We start from the raw sequence: 20,059 nt of genomic DNA, 5'->3' as shown, positions 1-20,059 counted from the left end.
TTGTAAAAAATGTTATTTTGGTATATATGCCGTATATAGATCAATATACATTTAGTAAAAAGCGGTTATTTTAATATTACAAACAGACATTCCAATTTTGAATTAATTAAACTCAATGCCTGCCTAGCGTGCTGACGATGGGCAAAACACATGAGTTCACGCCATTTTTGGCACGAACTTGCCCTATGTCCAGCAGTGGACTGTATTAGACTGAAATGATGATGTTGAATGATGACTCCAATTTTATTTATTTGTATAAATATATAGATAAAATTTTGAAATCGTTCAACCCTCAAATGTACTTTTGAATCATCACTGAGCAATAATGTATTCGAGTTAATCATTATCATCAGTAGTGCTACATGCTACGCAGTTATTAAAAATTAAGTCATAAGTTATGAAAATTAAATTTATTAAATAATTATTTGATTCTTGAATAATTGTGTTTGCTAGCAAACGAAAAAACCGACTTCAATTACATCGAAAAATAATACAACGTAAGTTGACGAAAACAATTAACAAACGCACTAGTCGATTTACCACCCCGTAACACAAGAATCCCGCTTACGAAGGAAGAACGGATGGAACATGGGAACAATAGAATAAGCGATTCAGCATTTTGATTGTTTTAAAATTTAATAATTAAAATATATTTTAAATCAGTCTTGTATCAACTATCTCATAGAACAGTTATTTTTATTTCTATCTAATTGTATTTTGTTTTATATTTTGGAATTAATAAAAATTGTGAATTTGAATAAATTGTTTTTAAAAAGACTTTCATCGGTCGCCATATAAAAACTGTCGTCACTACGATTTTCGAAGGTTAACCTCGATTTTTTAGGATGTCATCATCAGATTATTTCTTTGTCATAGCACCACGCCTGGGACATCTCTATTCCAACAAAAAAAAGAATTATCGCACACAAACGACGAAGTTATCCTCGAACACACATAAAAAAATATATACGTTTCGAATTGAGAAACCTCCTCCTTTTTTGAAGTCGGTTAAAAACAGAAAAAATGTTTAGTTACAATGCCAGTTTTAAATTAGCTTTAATATATTTTTATAAAAAAATAATAATTTAAAAGTCTTTGAAAACTTATTTTCATAAAATATTACTATGCTAATTATTTCGTATAATTTATACTAAATAGCAACCCGCATTCGAAAAGCGTGGTTGGTTAAGGATTATCCTTAGATGGAAAAAAGGCCTATTCCTAGCAGTGGGACAGGCTGAAGCGATACCATATAAACACGTAACAATGTTTAGAATCGTATAACAATATTGCAAACCTGAATTATTATTAAAATACATAATTCAAAATACATAAAACTTAAGACAACTCAAGGCACAGAAGCAAATTACATAACCTTTACGAGTGTCACGGGTCGAAGTATCACGTTTAATGTGTGTGCAGTTGACCACGACAGCGGCCAGCCACACGGTTGCCCAACATATGTCTCAACCTGACACAATACTTCCCTGGCTGACTGGGTGGGGTGTTTTATTAGTTGTTTCAAACTTAACAAAGATAATCATAATTTTTTACTTGGCAACTGGGAGTCAGAGCTCAGCTCGGGTGAAAATAATGAATTCAAAGACCCAGCTTATCTTTCTTTATTACATATATAATTATATTCTCTTAATTTTAATTATATAAAACAGTATTTCATTCGCGTTATTACAACAATAGCTCGATACGATTCGTAAGGAAAACTAGATGAGTCTCTAAATTCATTCGTTATTACCACTCGAGATGTATAAATTTTTGTGCGATTATTATTGTTTGGTTTTCAATTATCCCACCAATAAACCGAGTAACCGGCAGGCGGATGGAACTTCTAACCTTCTCCTTTATGGGACCTCCCCCACTCCTTTATGGGGGAGGACTATTCTTGATGTTGCTAAGTACAGAAAGTACTGTCATCAAAATAAATCGAAAATGGTTGTAAACTCAGCACGGTTCACTTAGGCGTGAGACTAAAAGTCTAAATGCCTAATCACCAACGTAGGGTTTAGTAAGAAATTATTTTGTACTGAAATAGTGCACAGCAGGAAATATCTTGTTCAATAAATAAAGCAACCCAACGGAGAAAACAAGTCAACCTTACAGAGGAAGACAGCTAAATAGCATTGTCCTCAAACAGTGTTATCTTCCTGTAGTGAGAGGAGAGGATCGGCTATGCGCTTGCAAAGCTTGTGTTTCAGGCGTCCATAAGCTACGAAATCCGCTTACCATCACGTTTGCTAACTTTGTAACGTAACAATTACAGAAATCATCCGATCAATAAATCTAATACAATTATAAATTTGTATGAATCACAGTCAAGTAGTTTGTGATCTAAATAGGTTCAAATAAAAAGCTTGCCTCATAGCCGTTCTAGTAGTGAGTGCTTGAAGGCTCGCCTGAAGCCGCCGTCAGTTACATAACAGAGCGCCGCCTGCGCGCGCGTGTTGTACACCTTTCAGTTGACTATGTGCATAGTGTTGTGCTAACATGATTGGTACGTATCATATGACTTATTTTTAATAACTGCGGAGCTTCTTACCGATTCTTCAGCAGAATCTGAACTCCGAATCGGTAATGACTTCACTTAAACTGAAATTAAATAATATAATAGTAATATATTTATTTAAAACCAATATAATTAATGAAGTTTTAAGTGTTTTTGTAGGCTACAAATATATATATATATTTTTTTTTTAATTTCATTTTAATTATTTTAGACATATATAAAAGATATAAGTCAAAAAATAATTTTGGTTATTATGATAAATTGCTTGACCCAACTTATCGTACTGCCATTTTTTCTATAATTTATTAATCGTTTTTTTATTATTCCTTTTATACAAATCTTATCCTGGCGACTCAAAAAAAAAAAACCAACAACATAACAGCTAGCACCTAGGTAACGACTGGCTGAAATAGTTGGACATTTTTTTTTGTAAATGTATATGTAAGTAGTTCGTTATAAATAAACATATATACACGTTACATCCACTCTTGTAGACTTACAATATTTTTTTTGTAAAGACATTAATTAAAGGTAAAAATAAGTACACATTAAATTTGAAATAAAACGCTACAAAGTTGCCTCAGCGGAACTGCCCTTATCGCTACAACAGTGATCTTCCATGCCTCCAGCCTTGGGAAATGTACTTCTTCAAAGAACTATGGTACGCAATACATAACAAAAATTTCTATTTAAAAGTATATATTAACAATGAATTGCGACATTATTACCTATAAGCACAATACTTTGAAACGGCGGGACCGATTCGATTATTTTGTTGTATGTTGTCTTAGACCTCATAGAAGGTTCTTATGTTATGTAGATATTAAGAGGATTTTCTTCAACACTCATTCAATAAAAATACTACAAGGAATGAATCAAGTTTCTACGTAAAATTAATACGAATACTTGACCACTCGAGGTAAAAATAAAAAAGAAGGTAAAAGCAGTCATTAAAGAGTGATAACAGCTGAGATTTTAATAATTTATGTCGTTTTAGCCTGTAATATCCCACTGCTGGGCATAGGCCTCTTTCCCATGTAGGAGAAAGATCAGAGCTTAATTGGCGGATATATTCCCTACTATGAGTAACGATCGCTATCAGGTGTACATGATAGCAACCAGAACCGACTCAATGCTTGTGTTATAGGTAACAGCCGACTGGTATACTGAAACATATTTTTTTTTGATAATCATACTTATAAATAATACATATATAAATAAATAAGCTTGTGAACAATTTTGTAAAGAAATAATTGGTCCCTCATGCTTCTCCCCACATTTAATGTGGTGATAGATTTCAGATCATTAGATTGATTGATTTTTTTCGATTTTATTTATATATGTTTTATAAATCGGGTTGCAAACTGTAGATCCATATTCAAAAAGGGACAAAGGGTAAATGAATTTGTGGATAATTGTTGAATTTTGACGCGTTTGACAGTTTGCCCTGCGGTCAGTTCATGCTATTTTTGGCGCGAACTTGTGGAGACCTATGTCCAGCAGTGGACTGCGATAGGCTGAAGCGATGATAATGAAGTGATGACAGTTTGCAAGACATGAATAAAGTCTGTCGTAGCATCTAGTGATAAAGTTTTATCTACATAAATTTTTGTAATAATAAATTATAACGCCTATTCTTCAATCTCTATTCATATTATTTATTATAATAAGTTACCGAGTCGGAAAAACTTTATAATAGTATATGAATATTTGCGAACCAAAATATTGAGGAAACCGCCTTGACATATCCGAAATAAGTAAAAACAACAATAACGCGAAGCCTCGACGCGTGTGCGATGTTCTCAACACCGTCCTCACGGCGTCGAAGGTAAGGTCCCTTACTAACCCGCCCACGACCTGACAACACTATCTGTGCCTTCCGATTTTACCCGTCGCAGTCGTCTATTTATTTTATATATATTATTTTTGAAATATACACGATGAAAATCTGTGTATAATTTGTATATAAGCATGTACAAAACCTGTGAACCAGAACGCGACCATGATTAATTAGTAAATAAAACACATCTCACAATTAACGACCCACAATATAATCAGTATTCTGTGTTAGTTTTTCGGGGACACACGACTATAGCAAAAAACATTCAGACACCAACATCATATCTATTATTGACTGATTCAGCTTAAAAACCCATTGCTGGGCTCAATACTTGTTCTCCGTGTAGCGGACATATTCGTTGCTATGATTATCCATCGTTATCAGGTGTTTTGACCCACAGCTTTTTGTACTTTTTTTTTACATACATAGGACGGCTTGCGTTTGACCGCTATTTCACCTGATGATCAGTGAAAATGCGATCTAAGATGGAACACGCTTACCTAGAAGTAACCTGTTCACTCGCGACTTAAAGATCCCCAGGTTATAGTATTAATATTATGAAATAATATCAAAATGTAATTTGTTCATATATGCTATAAGTAACGACACCTATGTTCATTTACTGTATGAAATATGACATTTAAATAATATAGTCAGTCTGTTGTTTGAATGCACACGGTCGTTTTATTAATATATAGTTTTCCGGAAACACAGACGCTGGTAGAGTGTTCCATTGTTTGGCCGTACGGATCAAGAATGTAATGTACTCTCAGAGACGTGATGGGGTGGCCTACAAGGCAAATTCCCATTTTCATAGCAGGAAATATCCTGCTCAAAAGCTGGAGCGGGCCCTTTGGGGAAGTAGCCTAACCTTACAGAAGATCTCAGCTAAATAATATTGCTTTCAAGTAGAATTGTGTTCTTGTGATCAGTAAAGGTGGCCAGAGCTCCTTGAGAGGATCGGGGTAGGGTCGACGACGAGCTTGCGATACTTCTGGTGTTGCTGGCGTCTCTAGGTTAAGGTAATCGCTTACCATCAGGCGAGCCGTACGCTTATTTGTCGCCCCGGATGTGTAAAAAAAAACCAACACCGGAAACTAATATTTGTGTAATAACGCGATTGCTAACTCAATAAATTAATGTCCGTGTAATATTATAATCGACTTAATTACATAACTCCAGTTATTACGAAGTACCTGTACTACTCACGTGTATAAAGCGGTGAGTCAGTGTTAAGTGTCGCGTGTATGGCCAACATCAGATGATACATGTGTCATTAGCTAAGACAATGACGTGACGTCAGTTGCACTTGCATTATAAGCCCTAATGCAGTCCCAGCGACTCACGTCAACAAGATTACAGATGCTTAAAACCCTCATTGATAATCTTTCTCCTAATAATCTCGCTATATTAGATTTTAAACTATTTAAGATAATCAAGGCTTGTTTGCTTAACTAATTGTACAAGAAAAATAATTGTTTATAAATTCAGCAACACTGGTAATTTTAATAAATTCCGCTACACATATTATAGGTCCAAAATGGCGTTTTAGCATCCTTCTTATTGTTGAACTACTCGTAGTTATGGCGATTGCAGGTTTGATCAATTATTTGGTTAAATGATTGTTCACCTGATCCACTTCGGTAGGTATTTTTTTTACATAATTAAGTTTATAAAAACGATATATTCGTTACTGGTCTAAATATTTGTAAGATATATATACATATACACCCAATATAGCGTTTCGGAAAGCGAGTAAAGCGAGCGTTACCAGTGTTGCCAACCCGAATTTTAGAAAATTAGTAGATTATGTGCCAAATGTTGGTAGAAGTTGGTAGAATGTAAAATGCAAAATTGGTAGATCTACCACCTCAATTTAGAAGATTTTTTAAGATTAAAAATGCATGAACTGTTCTAAAAATGTTTATTTTTGGAAATTATACATATTTTTATTGAAAAATTTAAATGTTCTGGCTAGGCTGCCCGACGTTTGCTATGAATCTTTTAGTACGCAACGATCCCTCTAGAGTATCCGTGCAAATTATATTTCTCTGGAAGGTTTTCATATATATATATGGGTACCTTTGGGAGGATATGGTCAGCCGCTTGAACGTCGCCCTCCAGGCAGTCTCCGAATGGGGCGATGCCAATCTGGTCACGTTCAACGCTACAAAAACACAGGCGTGTGTGTTCTCCTCTAAACGGAGCCCTTTACACCTGGCTCCGACTTTCCGGGATGTTTCTGTGGAAATTACCGACTCCCTACAGCTCCTCGGTGTAGAGCTATCGTCCAATCTGAACTTTGGGCAACACATCGAGTCCAAAGCAAAAACTGCAGCAAAAAAACTAGGTATTCTCTCTAAGGTCAGGCGATACTTCACTCCAGAACAGCTGCTTCAACTATACCAAGCACAAGTTCGGTCTTGTATGGAGTATTGCTGCCATCTTTGGGATGGATCCGCCAAATACCAACTGGCAACTTTGGACTCGGTGGAAAAACGAGCTAAGAGACTCATAGGTGACCCTACTCTGACAGACACCAAGTTGCAGAGTCTCGATCATCGGCGTAGGGTAGCTCGTCTGTCGGTGTTCTACAAAATATATTTCGGTGAGTGTGCGAAGGAATTACACGATCTAATTCCCCCAACAACCTTCCGCCATCGGGACACTAGGCGCGGTCGATCGTTCCATCCTTATGTCGTCGATATGCCACCTACGCGCACAAAACGCTTTGGCTCTACTTTTCTGATGCGCACAGCTAAGGAATGGAACTCGTTGCCCGCGTCTGTGTTTCCCGAACGATACAATCTGGGTGCCTTCAAGGCCAGAGTGAATAGGCTGTTATTAGGCAGGCATGCTCCACCTTCGACCACATCGTCACTTAACATCAGGTGAGATTGTGGTCAAATGCCTGCCTATTTGTCATAAAAAAAAAAAAAAAAAAAAAAAAAAATATATATATATATATATATATTTTTAATGTTTACATCCATAGACTCTTGAGTGCCCATGCCTTTTTTAATTTTCAAGCGTTGAGGCGTATTATTTTCAACATTGCATGCTTCAAATTACGAACTAAAGCTTATTTTCTCTAATTCGATGGTGAATCCAAAACTGACCGTGAGATATAAATATATACCTATATATACATATATATTTATGTAGATTAATAATTAAGATAATTATTTACAGCTATGGGTTTTTTCTTTTTTTTTGCTACATGCTCCATTACTATTTTATAACACACTACAAGCTTTATACTTCACATTGTGTTGCTCTACATTGTTAATTTACCGCATTGTCGACGGCCACTCTCATTTTTCTAAAACAGCGCCCGCCGCCAGTTTCGCGAGCACATCGTCAATAACATTCGCATCCCTATTATGGATCGCCATTTTGAGGCTGTGCTCGAGAATTTGCCTACGGTTTACGGTACGGTTCATATTATTAATTGCAGAAAACAATCTCTCAACGTTAGCGCTACTATATGGAAGTGCGAGTAATTTTCTCACGAATTCGCATAGCAGGGGAAACATTGGAGACCTGTCTCCTTTTTTAATGGATGAAACATGATCCCAGAATTCTCCAGGTGTAGGATGCACATTTTTTTCTGTGAAATGAAATGTCTTCCACTCTCTGTCCAATTCGGTTATGTTTTCTGGGCATAGTCCTAAAAATAATTCAGTGGTGATATGACAAACTAATATGTACGATTTTTATTTTTGTGTTACCCACACATTAGGAATTCTAAACATTTTTTGAATATCATATCAAAAATTGACCGCTCCAGCGGGATCCGAACCCGCGTCTCCGACTGACCGTGTCGGCGCTCTAGCCAATTAAGCTATGGAACGATGTGCCCGCCAGAGCGAAATTCTTGATATGATGATTTCTATTTTCGGTTTAAGCGAACCGTGGCGCCGTCTATAGTGAGTTCTTTACAGAGACCCGTAACTATTCAAAGTTTCATATTACAATGAAAATCTTTGACAGGAGACGACACCATGCTATTCTTAATATGTACGATTTTTATTTTTGTGTTACCCACACATTAGGAATTCCTAATGAATATCCATATCAGGAATTTCGCTCTGGCGGGTACATCGTTCCATAGCTTAATTGGCTAGAGCGCCGACACGGTCAGTCGGAGACGCGGGTTCGAATCCCGCTGGAGCGGTCAATTTTTGATATGATATTCAAAAAATGTTTATGACAAACTAATTTACAAAAATTGGTAGTTTTTAGGTCTAAGGCGGTAGATAGGTAGACTGAAGTGAAAATTGGTAGATCTACCAAAAAGTTGGTAGATATGGCATCACTGAGCGTTACACATATCAGGAGAATTATCTTCCGGTCCGTAGAAAAGAAGCGTGTTTATGAAGAATATTGAAAAATTTCATTGAAGTGAGGATGAGGAGAGGATGGGGGGTAGGGTCAGCAGACCGATTCTCTTCGTAAAATGATTCGCATGTAAGAATATACTTGAGTACAATATAGGTACCTAACGTATTTTCTTTATTTTGGTCAAGTGTGTTTGACCAACCCGTTTGCGCAGTATGCAGTGACCCTGCTTTCTTTTCCGAAGGTTATAGGTTCTCGCCCCAGTGGTTGTAAAATATTTATGACAGATATTATTTAAATGTAAGATATATCAGTCGGAAGCCACAAGCATTAAGTTCATTTTAGAAATGACATCTTAGGAATAGACGACCGTGTGTGTCTGTTTAAGGTTATTTAATGATTATGTTAATGGTAATGATTATGTGATGTTGTTCCATCAGATAGTAAGTTGTACTGCTGCCTGCTGCTGGCAGCGGCCGCGGTGAGTGCGGAGCGCTGGGCGTGGCCGGACGCGGCCGGGGCGGAGAGCGTGCGAATTGATAGCAAAGTGCGCTTCGAAGATACGCCGACGCAGAAGAACACCAAGAGGTAAGCTAAACTAGCCAGACTTGTATGAAGAGGTTTATAGTGATTGCATTGTAAAATATATTAAGAGAAAAGGAATACAATCAACTTGTAAAATACCATAGACAGTTTCTTTGATTAATAAAAATACCAATGTTTTACAAAAGGAGGACGAGTAATAATTAATTTACTAAGCGATTTAAAATATCATAAACAATTTAAAATTTCAATCAAAATAACCACTTAACAAATTAGTACCAAGAATGCAAAACATTTTTAATCACATTTTTGTCGAACAGCTACGAGTATATTTATATTACATTGTTAGGAATGCATAAAATAATTTAAAAAATTATCGATTTATAAATTAAATTATTACTAAAACCTTAAGCTGTAAGTATAAATCAAATAAGTAACAATTAAAGTCATGAAAGACACGCAACGCTCCGCTCGGGCGGTTTTCGGCACCTTGGCCGACATCGCCTATCTCACATATTGTTTTCTTATTACAATACCGCATTATCCCACCGCGATTCAGTAACACACACCGCTTACGTCACGAATCGTTCTATTCTGATTTCATTTGCTCGATTACAACAGTTCTATTGCAATTTCTTTATAGTTTTATTTCTTTCGATCAAAAAGTATTTCGTAGTCTAACACTAACACTAACACTATTAGTCTTGCAGTTTTTAACCGACTTCATAATATAGATGAGGTTCTCTATTCTAGTTTTTTAACTTATGTTACTTAATAAATTTTTAATTGGCGGACCAATTTTGAGAATTATTTTTTTAATCGAAAACCGGTTCTTATCAAGTGGCAGTTATCACTAAAACACGTATTAAATTTACTGTTTTATCGACTACCTACGTTGTATTACTTGTCGATGTAATTGATGTCAGTTTTTTTTTTTTTCGTTTGCGATCAAACACAATTAATGTATGTTATAAATTGGCCTTTTTTTTAGTGAGCGTTGAAGAAAAAATTTATTTAATACGAATATTTATTACAGTCACCAACCCGCCTGCCCAGCGTGGTGACTATGGGCAATACACATGGGTTCCCGCCAGTTTTGGCGCGAACTTGTGGAGGCCTATGTCCAGCGGACTGCGATAGGCTGAAGTGATGAATATCTATTAAGTTATTTTGTTTTAATATAGAAATTAAAGCCCATCTCATCATCCCAAAGTTAGACAATGACATTTTAGCGTTGTATCACCATACGTCAGAAATGATTCTCCTACCCACTAAGAGTAATATTTGTCACGTTTAGAAGCACGTGATAAAGTCTAAGGGTAAATGTTATAAAGGAGCTATTTTTAAACAATTGTCATAAATACACAACATGAGCTTAGAGATATCATTACTAATATTACAAAGCTAATAAGTTTGTTTGTTTGTTGAAACCGCGGGGCACAGCTTGGTTATAAAAATAAATACTTAAAAATATAAATAGTTTATATTTACAATTTAAAGATAATTTTGATTACAACCAAAGAGTCGTTTATATTCATTTTAATTTTTTTAGCCATATTTTTAATTATTCTTTTCATGTCATAAATTACTAAGTTTAAAATTACAAAGTGACACGTGATTGTTTATCAACACGACGTTTCAGGGAACTCCGACAGTCTCGGTTCAGCGGCGATCTTGCGCAAACACAGAATCAGTCTATTTACTAACTGCATAATATTATTGCAGTATACTTCATTTACATTGAACGGTATTAACAGTTTTAAATTTTGATTGGAAGTATCCGCAAACATTCATTGGAGCATCGTGGCGGATTAACCTCCGATCTTTCTCCGACATAGAGAATCAAAATCAAAATCAAAAATAACTAAATTGAAATAGGCTTCAGAAAGCACTTTCGAATCAACATTGTAAAAATTAAAATTTAAGTGATGATTATTATTATTTTAAGTAAAGCTACAATCGATTCGGAATATAGTTTCGCCAGAGAAGCATCGGCTACTCCGCAATTACTCTTTTGAAAATAACATATAAACTGTGTTTTAATACAAAATCAGTAATATCTTATATGAAATACAGTAACACTAAGTCCACACATCTTTATCAACTGTGTAATCCTGCACCGAGTAATACGCTTTATCTAATATTTTTTTTTATTTTTATTAAAAACTTTAAATTGAATAAAGCCTATTCCCAGCAGTGAGATGTTCCAGGTTTTCATCATTGAGTTTGGAACACATAATAGAATAACTATCTATTTGACTTCGTAGAAGAAATTTATTTATAAGTAATCCAAATTAATTTAAAAAGATTAAATCCGTCTTGTTTTGGGTTTCGTAAATTTTCAATTTAATAGTTATCATAACATATAATAAACACTCACGGTAGCTCGGTAGACGATAAGTCAGTCCATGTTATGTAAACAAGCATAATAGTTTTCGCCAAACCGCAATAATATTTACGTTAGCGAAATTAGTTTAGTAAACAATTTCTACCAGAACCAAAGTATTAAAAATAATGTCTCTCACAATATATGTATATAATCCAATGATTCCGGATGAAATATGATTGAAACTAATTTTATAAAAATCATACAATACATATAATATATAGATACATAGCTTAATTGGCTAGAGCACCGACACGGTCAGTCGGAGATGCAGGTTCGATCCCCGCTGGAACGGTCGATTTTTAATATGATATTTAAAAATGTTTAGAATTCCCTAATGTGTGGGTAACACAAAAATAAAATCGCACAAATCATACAATACATTTGGGCAAAGAGCTCTTCACACTCGAATTAACGTTTCAAAAGAATTTTCAGACACCTACGCGCATCACTATACCAGAACGGCTATCACAATCGATTTAGAATATAAAGCACCCTTAAAACAATTTCAGAGATAGTGTACAAGCTGATGAGATTCCATTCCAAGAGGCAACAGACACAGAGGGCTTCTACAACAGACCACAAGAAGCGGGGCGTTACCCTGTACGCGTCGACCCGCTGAACGGGAAGAACATACGCATTAACGGAAGGGATGTCTATCTCCTGAATGGACAGAACAGGTGAGCCGAGGAGAAAATATCAAGTCCAAAAAATTAACGAAAAATATAAAACTGATTCGTTAATATTAACATCTATAAACCTTGAAAATTCTAAAAATTATGCTTATACTCACGCTTCAGCCTGTTCTATCCCACTGCTGGGTATAGGCCACTTTCCCCACGCAGGAGAAGAATCAGAATCCTCCAAGCTGCTCCAACGCGGGTTGGCGAATATATTCCCTACTATCTGGTGTATATAATAATAACCGGGAACTCCAGCTTAGCGTGCTCTCCGAGGCACGGCGGGGACACTCACGAGGACTAATACCCAGACCAGAAATAAATATTTGTATAAACATAAATATCAATTTCGAGCGGGAATCGAACCTGCAACTGTCGGTATTTAGGCGCCGCTGACACGGCACGTGCACCATTACACCAGAGCGGTCGTCATCTAAAAATTATACCAAGCCATATGCGAAAGATAGTCCTTATGGTTGCGCTCAGTTGTATACCAACCACACGTACGAGTAATTACGCTTCAGACTGCAATATCCCACAGGCCCCTTATCCCATAGGCCTCTTTCTCAATTTAGAAAAAGGATCAGAACTTAATCCACCACATTTTTGGTGTTAGGTAATTAGTAAAATTCTTAATAAAACTACTTACATCTAAACAAATTTGTACTGATATTAGTCTAACGATGGAAGTGTTAGTTTACCTACACGAACCACTACACCACCTAACCCCAAAACTAAACAATTTTAACCAATCATAAAAAACTAAAGACATTTTTCAACATTTATTTGATAAATTAAAATATGTCATTACAGAAATCAGGGGTACGAATCGGATGGAACGTTGGACTCCCTGCAACACTGTAAATGCGTGACCAGACCGGACTGCAAGGTGCAGACCGACTACCAGGTACATAACCATAATATGAGTAGGCAGATATTATTTTATAATAATAGTTATTATCAAAACACAAACATTTAGTTTGATTTTTTTCCCAATTATATTATGTTGTAAGATTTATTAAATATTTTTTCGTCTCTTGAGATATACTAATAATTACATGTAATCATATTCAATTTTCTAGAACGCATGTGGAACCAACCAGTACCTCTGTTGCTACAATATCCCCGACAAGCCAAACTCCGGTATGGGTTAATTTTTTTATCGTAACTGCCTGTCTAAATCAAGAAAATGTACTTGGTATTTTAATCAAAATATTATTTTTGCAGAATATTTCAATGAAGTAGACGATGAGCGTCCCATGCTGTACCCAAACCAAGGCAATATAGCGGGGCCTTTCCCTTCACCACATGAGCTTGATAATAACGGTGTGTTTGGACCGGGACATAGCCATGAAAATATATTGTTCGGTAGCGGTGACAGACGCAGACAACCCAACATACTAATTGGGCCGGATGGACCTACTGGCAACATTGGACCACAACAGAAACAAGTGCTCGTCGGACCTGGCGGCTCCACTGGAGTCATTGGCCCTGATAGACCCGTTCTTGTCGGACCTCAAGGTCCAACGGGTATTATTGGTCCAGTAAATGAAAACCGCGATCACCAAAATACTCTCGTTGGACCCAATGGCCCTACTGGGGATTTAGGTTCGAGCGAAGCTGCGCAAAGAGGAGTACTAGTTGGACCAGGTGGTCCAACAGGGATCATCGGTCCTGGTTTCAATCGACCAGTGTTAGTTGGTCCCGGTGGACCTACCGGTATTATAGGGCCACGAAGACAAGGTGTCCTAGTAGGACCTGGTGGACCTACGGGCATAATCGGACCTGCTTTTAACCGTCCTTCACAGGGTCGAGGAGTTTTGGTCGGTCCTGGTGGTCCTACTGGTATTATTGGTCCCGGCAGACGTCTCCTCGTTGGACCAGGAGGTCCAACAGGACAGATAGGTCCAAGGAATTACTACGGTAAATAAATGTGGTACTGTGATAACTAATGAATTATTTAATTTAGCTAGTAAGTGTTCGCGCACTCGTTGGTACGATACGTCGAGTGTTTAGTGAGTGCGGTAATTTATTTCATGTAAATATTCTTTATTTCCATGTATCTAACAAGAGCGTCATGCTAACGCTATGTACCGTGGCTTTAAACTATTTCTTGTGTGTAAATAAATGTCTATAATATAAATAATAACATTAACGCAGTTTTAATTACAATCCCTCACGATTGCAGGTTGTTTGTGTCGTAAGAAAAATCGAACTGTACCATCTCGTTCTACGACGAAAAAGAAATATCACACTGCAACTTTGTGTCATTTATAACTGAACACTCTGAAGTTACCAAATTAAATTCTTAAGAAATAAAATTTATTTTTATTTAACGAAATAATGAGGATTTCTGTCCTCGGCTAAACTCCGGCGCAAATAACGGAATCGAGTATAAAAATCGACGTATGGATGCGAACTGGCGGCGCGCCAGCCTCGCTTCCTTTGATATATCGCAATCTGCTGGAATAACTCAAACGAAACATTTTTCGACTTCATTACTCAGATCAATGTAAAACAGATATATTTTTGTCTTTATTATAAACTTATGAACTCTTTCTTTAGAATCAGATTACACTGAACTTTGTGTTGTGTGATAAAACGTCTGTTTATCTCAAATACCGTACCGTTGTCGTTTAGGCGCATACATAGCACACGCACCATTGTCACTGATGACGGTGACCGTATCTTGTCATCGATTTACTGAAGCTGTGACGATGCCGTTGATCATCTTTTCCCCAATGACTAGGTGAGCCAAACTAAGTCTGCCACTCTCTTTTTTCTCGCTAATATATCGATTTTATTTTTTTTAAATACAAATACCGGCAAACAAGCTCATCTGATTGGAAGAGATTACTGTACCTTATAGACGCCTGCAACACCACAAACATCACAAGCGCCCTTCCGACCATACCCCAATTCCCCAAAGAACTCTGGTAACCTTACTCACCTCAGAAACACAACATTGCTTGAAAACAGTATTATTTAGCTGTAATCTTCTGTAAGTTCGAGGTACTACCCCAGTCGGGCTGCTCCATATTTTGAGCAGGACATGTCCGGCTGTGTCCTACCTCAGTTACTTATTACGGTATGTGCATACTTAATTACAACAGATCATGCATCATTGTGCATAAGGGTACATAACCATATTTAAAAATAAACTAATTATTGTCTTCGAGAAGTAAACAAAAGTATTACAAAAGCATTAAGGTTTATTCATAGTATTTGACCAGCTTACTTGTCTCTGGTGCATTCACGTGAGGTGGTGATTAGGTAACATTAGGTGACCACTCGTTTGATATTTATCACAGTATAAAACATCTTCAGCTCACCAATAGTGGTGATGACGATGATGGAGTAGAAGAGAGCGCCGGTGAACGTCCACTGGATGTGCTCGGTACTCTCGTTGCCGTCCCAACCGCGCACCTTCATCTCGAGCAGAATCGCATTCTCGAAGTCCTAGAACAAAAATGTATGGTGAATAGTGATAAAGCAACTCTTCAAAATGCTAGCTTTATAATTAAATGAATTAGTGTTTTGTACAGGGGTGTTTTGCTTGATTAAATACATTCTGACTGACTAAATTACAAAGTATCTGTATATTAGTGATAATAATATAAAGAATAGTGAATAAACTCCGAAACTACTAAATCGATTTAAAAAAAGTCACTGTCACACTATCCGCGAGTGACATAAGCTATAATATTATATTTAAAAAAAAACTACATTGAAATTTTTGTTACATATCCGTGCGAAGCCGGGCGGGATGCTGGGTAGTGATATTTTCCGAAGTGAAATTTACTATTTTGAATTCTCTATCTATACTTATATGTATAAGCAACATATATTATTGCAGTATCACAGATTACGGCTATAATCCAAGATAGAGTCAATGCCAGCAGTTGGATATTACTCGTAGTACCCTACACGCCTACAGCATTAATCTTGATTGTTTAATTTTAGGCCGCTAAAAGATTATTTCTACCTCTAAGCGTTATATTATATCTTAAAAATGAAGGCTATAATTCATCAAATACAGGCATGATTTAATAACTGTAACGTTGTCCAATACCTTGTCAATCTTAGCACATTTTATTGATACAAGCAGTTCTTCAAATCAGCCAGTCTCTAACATTAAATATATTTTTTTTTTTATTTCTACTATTTTGATAGACGTATGAAATTCGATAGAAGTACCTTTAACATGTCAACGACCTCGGCGGTCCAGTTCGTCTGGTTCAGGTACGGCACTCGGTTGGTCATGAACCAGATGTTCTGCGTCGTGTTGCCGCGGATCTGAGATATGTTCATCTTCACCTGTAAACACTTTTATTGAGGTGGTGCACGGCTGGAAATAATTTGTTATTGAGTCAGCCAGATTGGGAAAGTACCCCAACCTTACAGAAGATGACAAATAATTAACTGCTCTCAACTAGAATTCTGTTCCTGTGGTGAGAAGAGGGCCAAAGGAGAGTCAGAGAGTAGACAAAGCGCTTGCAAAACTCTTGGTGTTGCCGTGTCCATTGGCTACGGTATCCACTTACCATCGGGTGACCCGTACACTTGTCTTGTACAAACCATGTATGTGACGAGAGTCTTACGAAAAGTGAAAGAAGAAATTGAGAGGGAGATGTAAGTTAGTGAAAATAGAAAGAGAGAGAGTTACGTTTCGTAAATTTTCAGTCGTGTGGTCTAAAGCACACTCGTTTTTTACTGATACAAAATATTATGTTGGGTGATGGAAACACAAAATACTCAAATATCTACAACAGTATCACATCGTCACCTCTCTCTCGTGCTGCGCCTCGAGCCGCTCGAAGGTGACGGCGCCGAGGATGCAGTACGCGACCACGAGGCTGATCATCACGAAGTGGGAGAACACCACCGAGCATAGCTTCCACGTGTAGTACAACACCTAACGACCACATGTTTCTTTATGAAAATAATGTAAACAATATTTTTAGGGAAGTTTGCTTCATCACTTCAGACTATCGCAGTTCGCTGCTGGACATAGACCTCCACAAGTTTGCGCTAAAAGTGGCGCGAACTGATGTGTATTACTCATCTGTTGTTTGCTTCGTTTATATTTACTACACATTCTCAAATCCCACTGGACTTAAAAAAAAATGTTATTTGGTTAATAAATCTTTATCTTGATTTCAGACTTGAAATCTCCTCCGGTTTCTTGTTATTATTTATCTTCTTTATTTTTTCATACAAATATGGGTCAAACACAAATTGCGTAATCCATAATTTCCTAAACTTAAAACTGTATGTATAAAACTTAATCAAGTTCCTTTAATAAGATTGTCGTTTCACATTTTTACCATGCATGCATTCTGAAGCTTAGATATTTTCAGGGTACATGTCGAACTTTTCTTAGCTTACTTATTTCAATAATTGACAGTTTCTGACAGTGATACTAAAATATCATTTAAAGCTCATACATGAACAAAAAGTCACATATTTCTCGAGATCGACATACAAACATTAAAAAAAAACTTACACCCTAACACTAAACATTTATCTTCGAAAATAATTTTACGTTTTTGCACACCAAAGTGTTTGGCTAAGATCTAGACTGGGAAAAACCGAATTAGAAAAACCGAATTATGGGGTTTTTGGGTGTGGAGGGCGGAGGGTGTAGGGGAATCTATACAAGGTAACACTGTCACACTTCGAAACCCCATGGTTATGGAGATATCCATGGTTAAAGTTTTGAGATTAGAGGAAGAATTTAAAGCTATTATAATACCTTTGAGCTCCGCGTCTGACTTCACCTTAGCTCCGGCGCTACGGGCACTGCAATCCATGCGCCGTTTCGCAACTTTATAAGTTATTTTCGAACAGGAGTACGTAAAACGATCTCGACTCCAAGATCAACAAACGATCACAACTTGCGTTAACCATGCTTAGTTCCGTAGCTTTCAGATGTTATATTCACATTTCGCACTTGATATTAACATTTTAGATGTTAAGTTATTGTTTTCAAACGGTTTTTTAACAAACGATACAACTGATGTTTAATGACTGAGATATAGATGCTTTAAAAAAAAAATGGCGCGACACTTATCGTTTCGCTCCAAAGCAATGTAAGCATAAATTCATTTTTTGTTTAAATAACTGTAAAGGCAAAGGTCTAAGACCATACAGCCTGGTTTCATGTAATTTTTTTTAATAAAATATATATTTTATTTTTATTTATTTGCTATTATAAACGAAAAATATTCAATATTTTAGTTCATTTCCTATGACAATAAATAAATATATAATGAACTGAAAAACATGACATGAATGAAAAAAAAATACCATAATCTATCTTCATATCATGAGGTGTTATGAGATTTTTTCCATAGGGAGTGCTTGCAATCCTCCTACTATTATTATTCCATAAGCTGCGATGTCCGCTAATCATCAGGCAGTCGTACGAATGACGTTGTTTTGAAGTATACAAAAGTCGTTTCAGTTCTGATTTACAATGACAAATTTGACTGTTGAATTTTTACGAACAATAGAAATACAAATAAATGTTGAAGTGCCTGACACCAAGAGAACAATTAATAAGCGACATCGTTAACATACTCGCCGTCTTGTATCCATTAATCACTCGGAAAAATTTACGACGACGACGTTTGCACATCGTAGCCCTAATTTATAGTTTTTGTCAAATTTTTAAGACCGTTAAGTCTTATGTAGTCAATACTGATTGTTTTAAAATATAATAAAACGCAGTCATACATTTTTAAAATATATTTTTCGTGACCTCCTTGTCTAAATCATGTTACTCTTATTGTCAAATACTTGAATAATAATAAAAAGTATCATCATTACATCATTACAGCCTATACAGTCCACTGCTGGACATAGGCCTCCACAAGTTTACGCCAAAAATAGCGTGAACTCATGTGTTTTGCCCATAGTCACCACGCTGGGCAGGCGGGTTGGTGACCGCAGTACTGGCTTTGTCGCACCGAAGACGCTGCTGCCCGTCTTCGGCCTGTGTATTTCAAAGCCGCTGGATGGTTATCTTGCTCGGCTTTTTAAGTTCCAAGGTGGTAGTGGAACTGTGTTATCCCTTAGTCGCCTCTTACGACACCCACGGGAAGAGAGGGGGTGGCTATATTCTTAATGCCGTAACCACACAGCGTTAAAATCAATTTGGTATGTATTATTTCTGTTTTAGTGTATAATAAAGTATATTGTTATGTTATGTTATGGCCTGTATTTCAAATGCTTGTGCTTACAAAATAATTAAACCTATCAAATGTATTAAATTAAACATGGACACTCGAAGTACCTTTTTCTGACTCTAGTAAATACTACAATATATGTTGAATTACATCATAGTAATAAGCAAATTCTTAGTACATAAGTTATCTAATACTACCTTGGCGCACTTGCTCGGCGGTGGCGGCGGGTAGTCAACACCCTCCACACGAGCCTCCCGTCGAGACATCTCGGAATACTACACCCTCACATACACATCACTGAACACACATTTTACACACACTAAAACCCAATAAAAAACTGTACAATTCCAGAAAGTTTCCTATATTCCAAACGTACTAATCTCATTTAATTTCGGAGCTGAGAACAAAATGGTAAGGTACATATTTTCCTTTACGACTTAAAATATAATTTCTAGGTCATAATTACAAATTAAATAATAATATTTCAAGTTATAGCCAAAAACATTGAATTTAAACTTACAACGTCTAGTGCAAAATTAGACCTTATTGTTACCAGTT

General features: G+C 36.5%; 2 protein-coding genes across 2 annotated transcripts in view; one reads left to right on the top strand and one right to left on the bottom strand.

Annotated features, from left to right (window-relative positions):
- LOC123658473 overlaps nucleotides 1-19,767 on the bottom strand; it is a 38,376-nt gene extending 18,609 nt beyond the window's left edge. Inside the window, 4 exon segments of the mRNA XM_045593887.1 lie at nucleotides 15,644-15,770; nucleotides 16,509-16,628; nucleotides 17,098-17,226; nucleotides 19,699-19,767. Of these exon segments, the coding sequence (XP_045449843.1) occupies nucleotides 15,644-15,770; nucleotides 16,509-16,628; nucleotides 17,098-17,226; nucleotides 19,699-19,767 (445 nt within the window).
- On the top strand, nucleotides 2,404-14,462 carry LOC123658474 (collagen alpha-2(I) chain-like). The gene is made up of 6 exons (XM_045593888.1): nucleotides 2,404-2,509; nucleotides 9,143-9,290; nucleotides 12,144-12,311; nucleotides 13,125-13,218; nucleotides 13,394-13,454; nucleotides 13,539-14,462. The coding sequence occupies exons 1-6, from the start codon at nucleotides 2,503-2,505 to the stop codon at nucleotides 14,240-14,242; spliced, it is 1,182 nt and encodes a 393-aa protein (XP_045449844.1). The 5' UTR covers nucleotides 2,404-2,502; the 3' UTR covers nucleotides 14,243-14,462.
- Nucleotides 19,768-20,059: the final 292 nt, after the last annotated feature.

This window comes from Melitaea cinxia, chromosome 12 (genome assembly GCF_905220565.1).
Source record: "Melitaea cinxia chromosome 12, ilMelCinx1.1, whole genome shotgun sequence".
In the NCBI taxonomy this organism is placed as follows: Eukaryota; Metazoa; Arthropoda; class Insecta; order Lepidoptera; family Nymphalidae; genus Melitaea; species Melitaea cinxia.
Note: the sequence above shows the minus strand (reverse complement) of the source record. Positions and strands in the feature narration are given on the sequence as shown.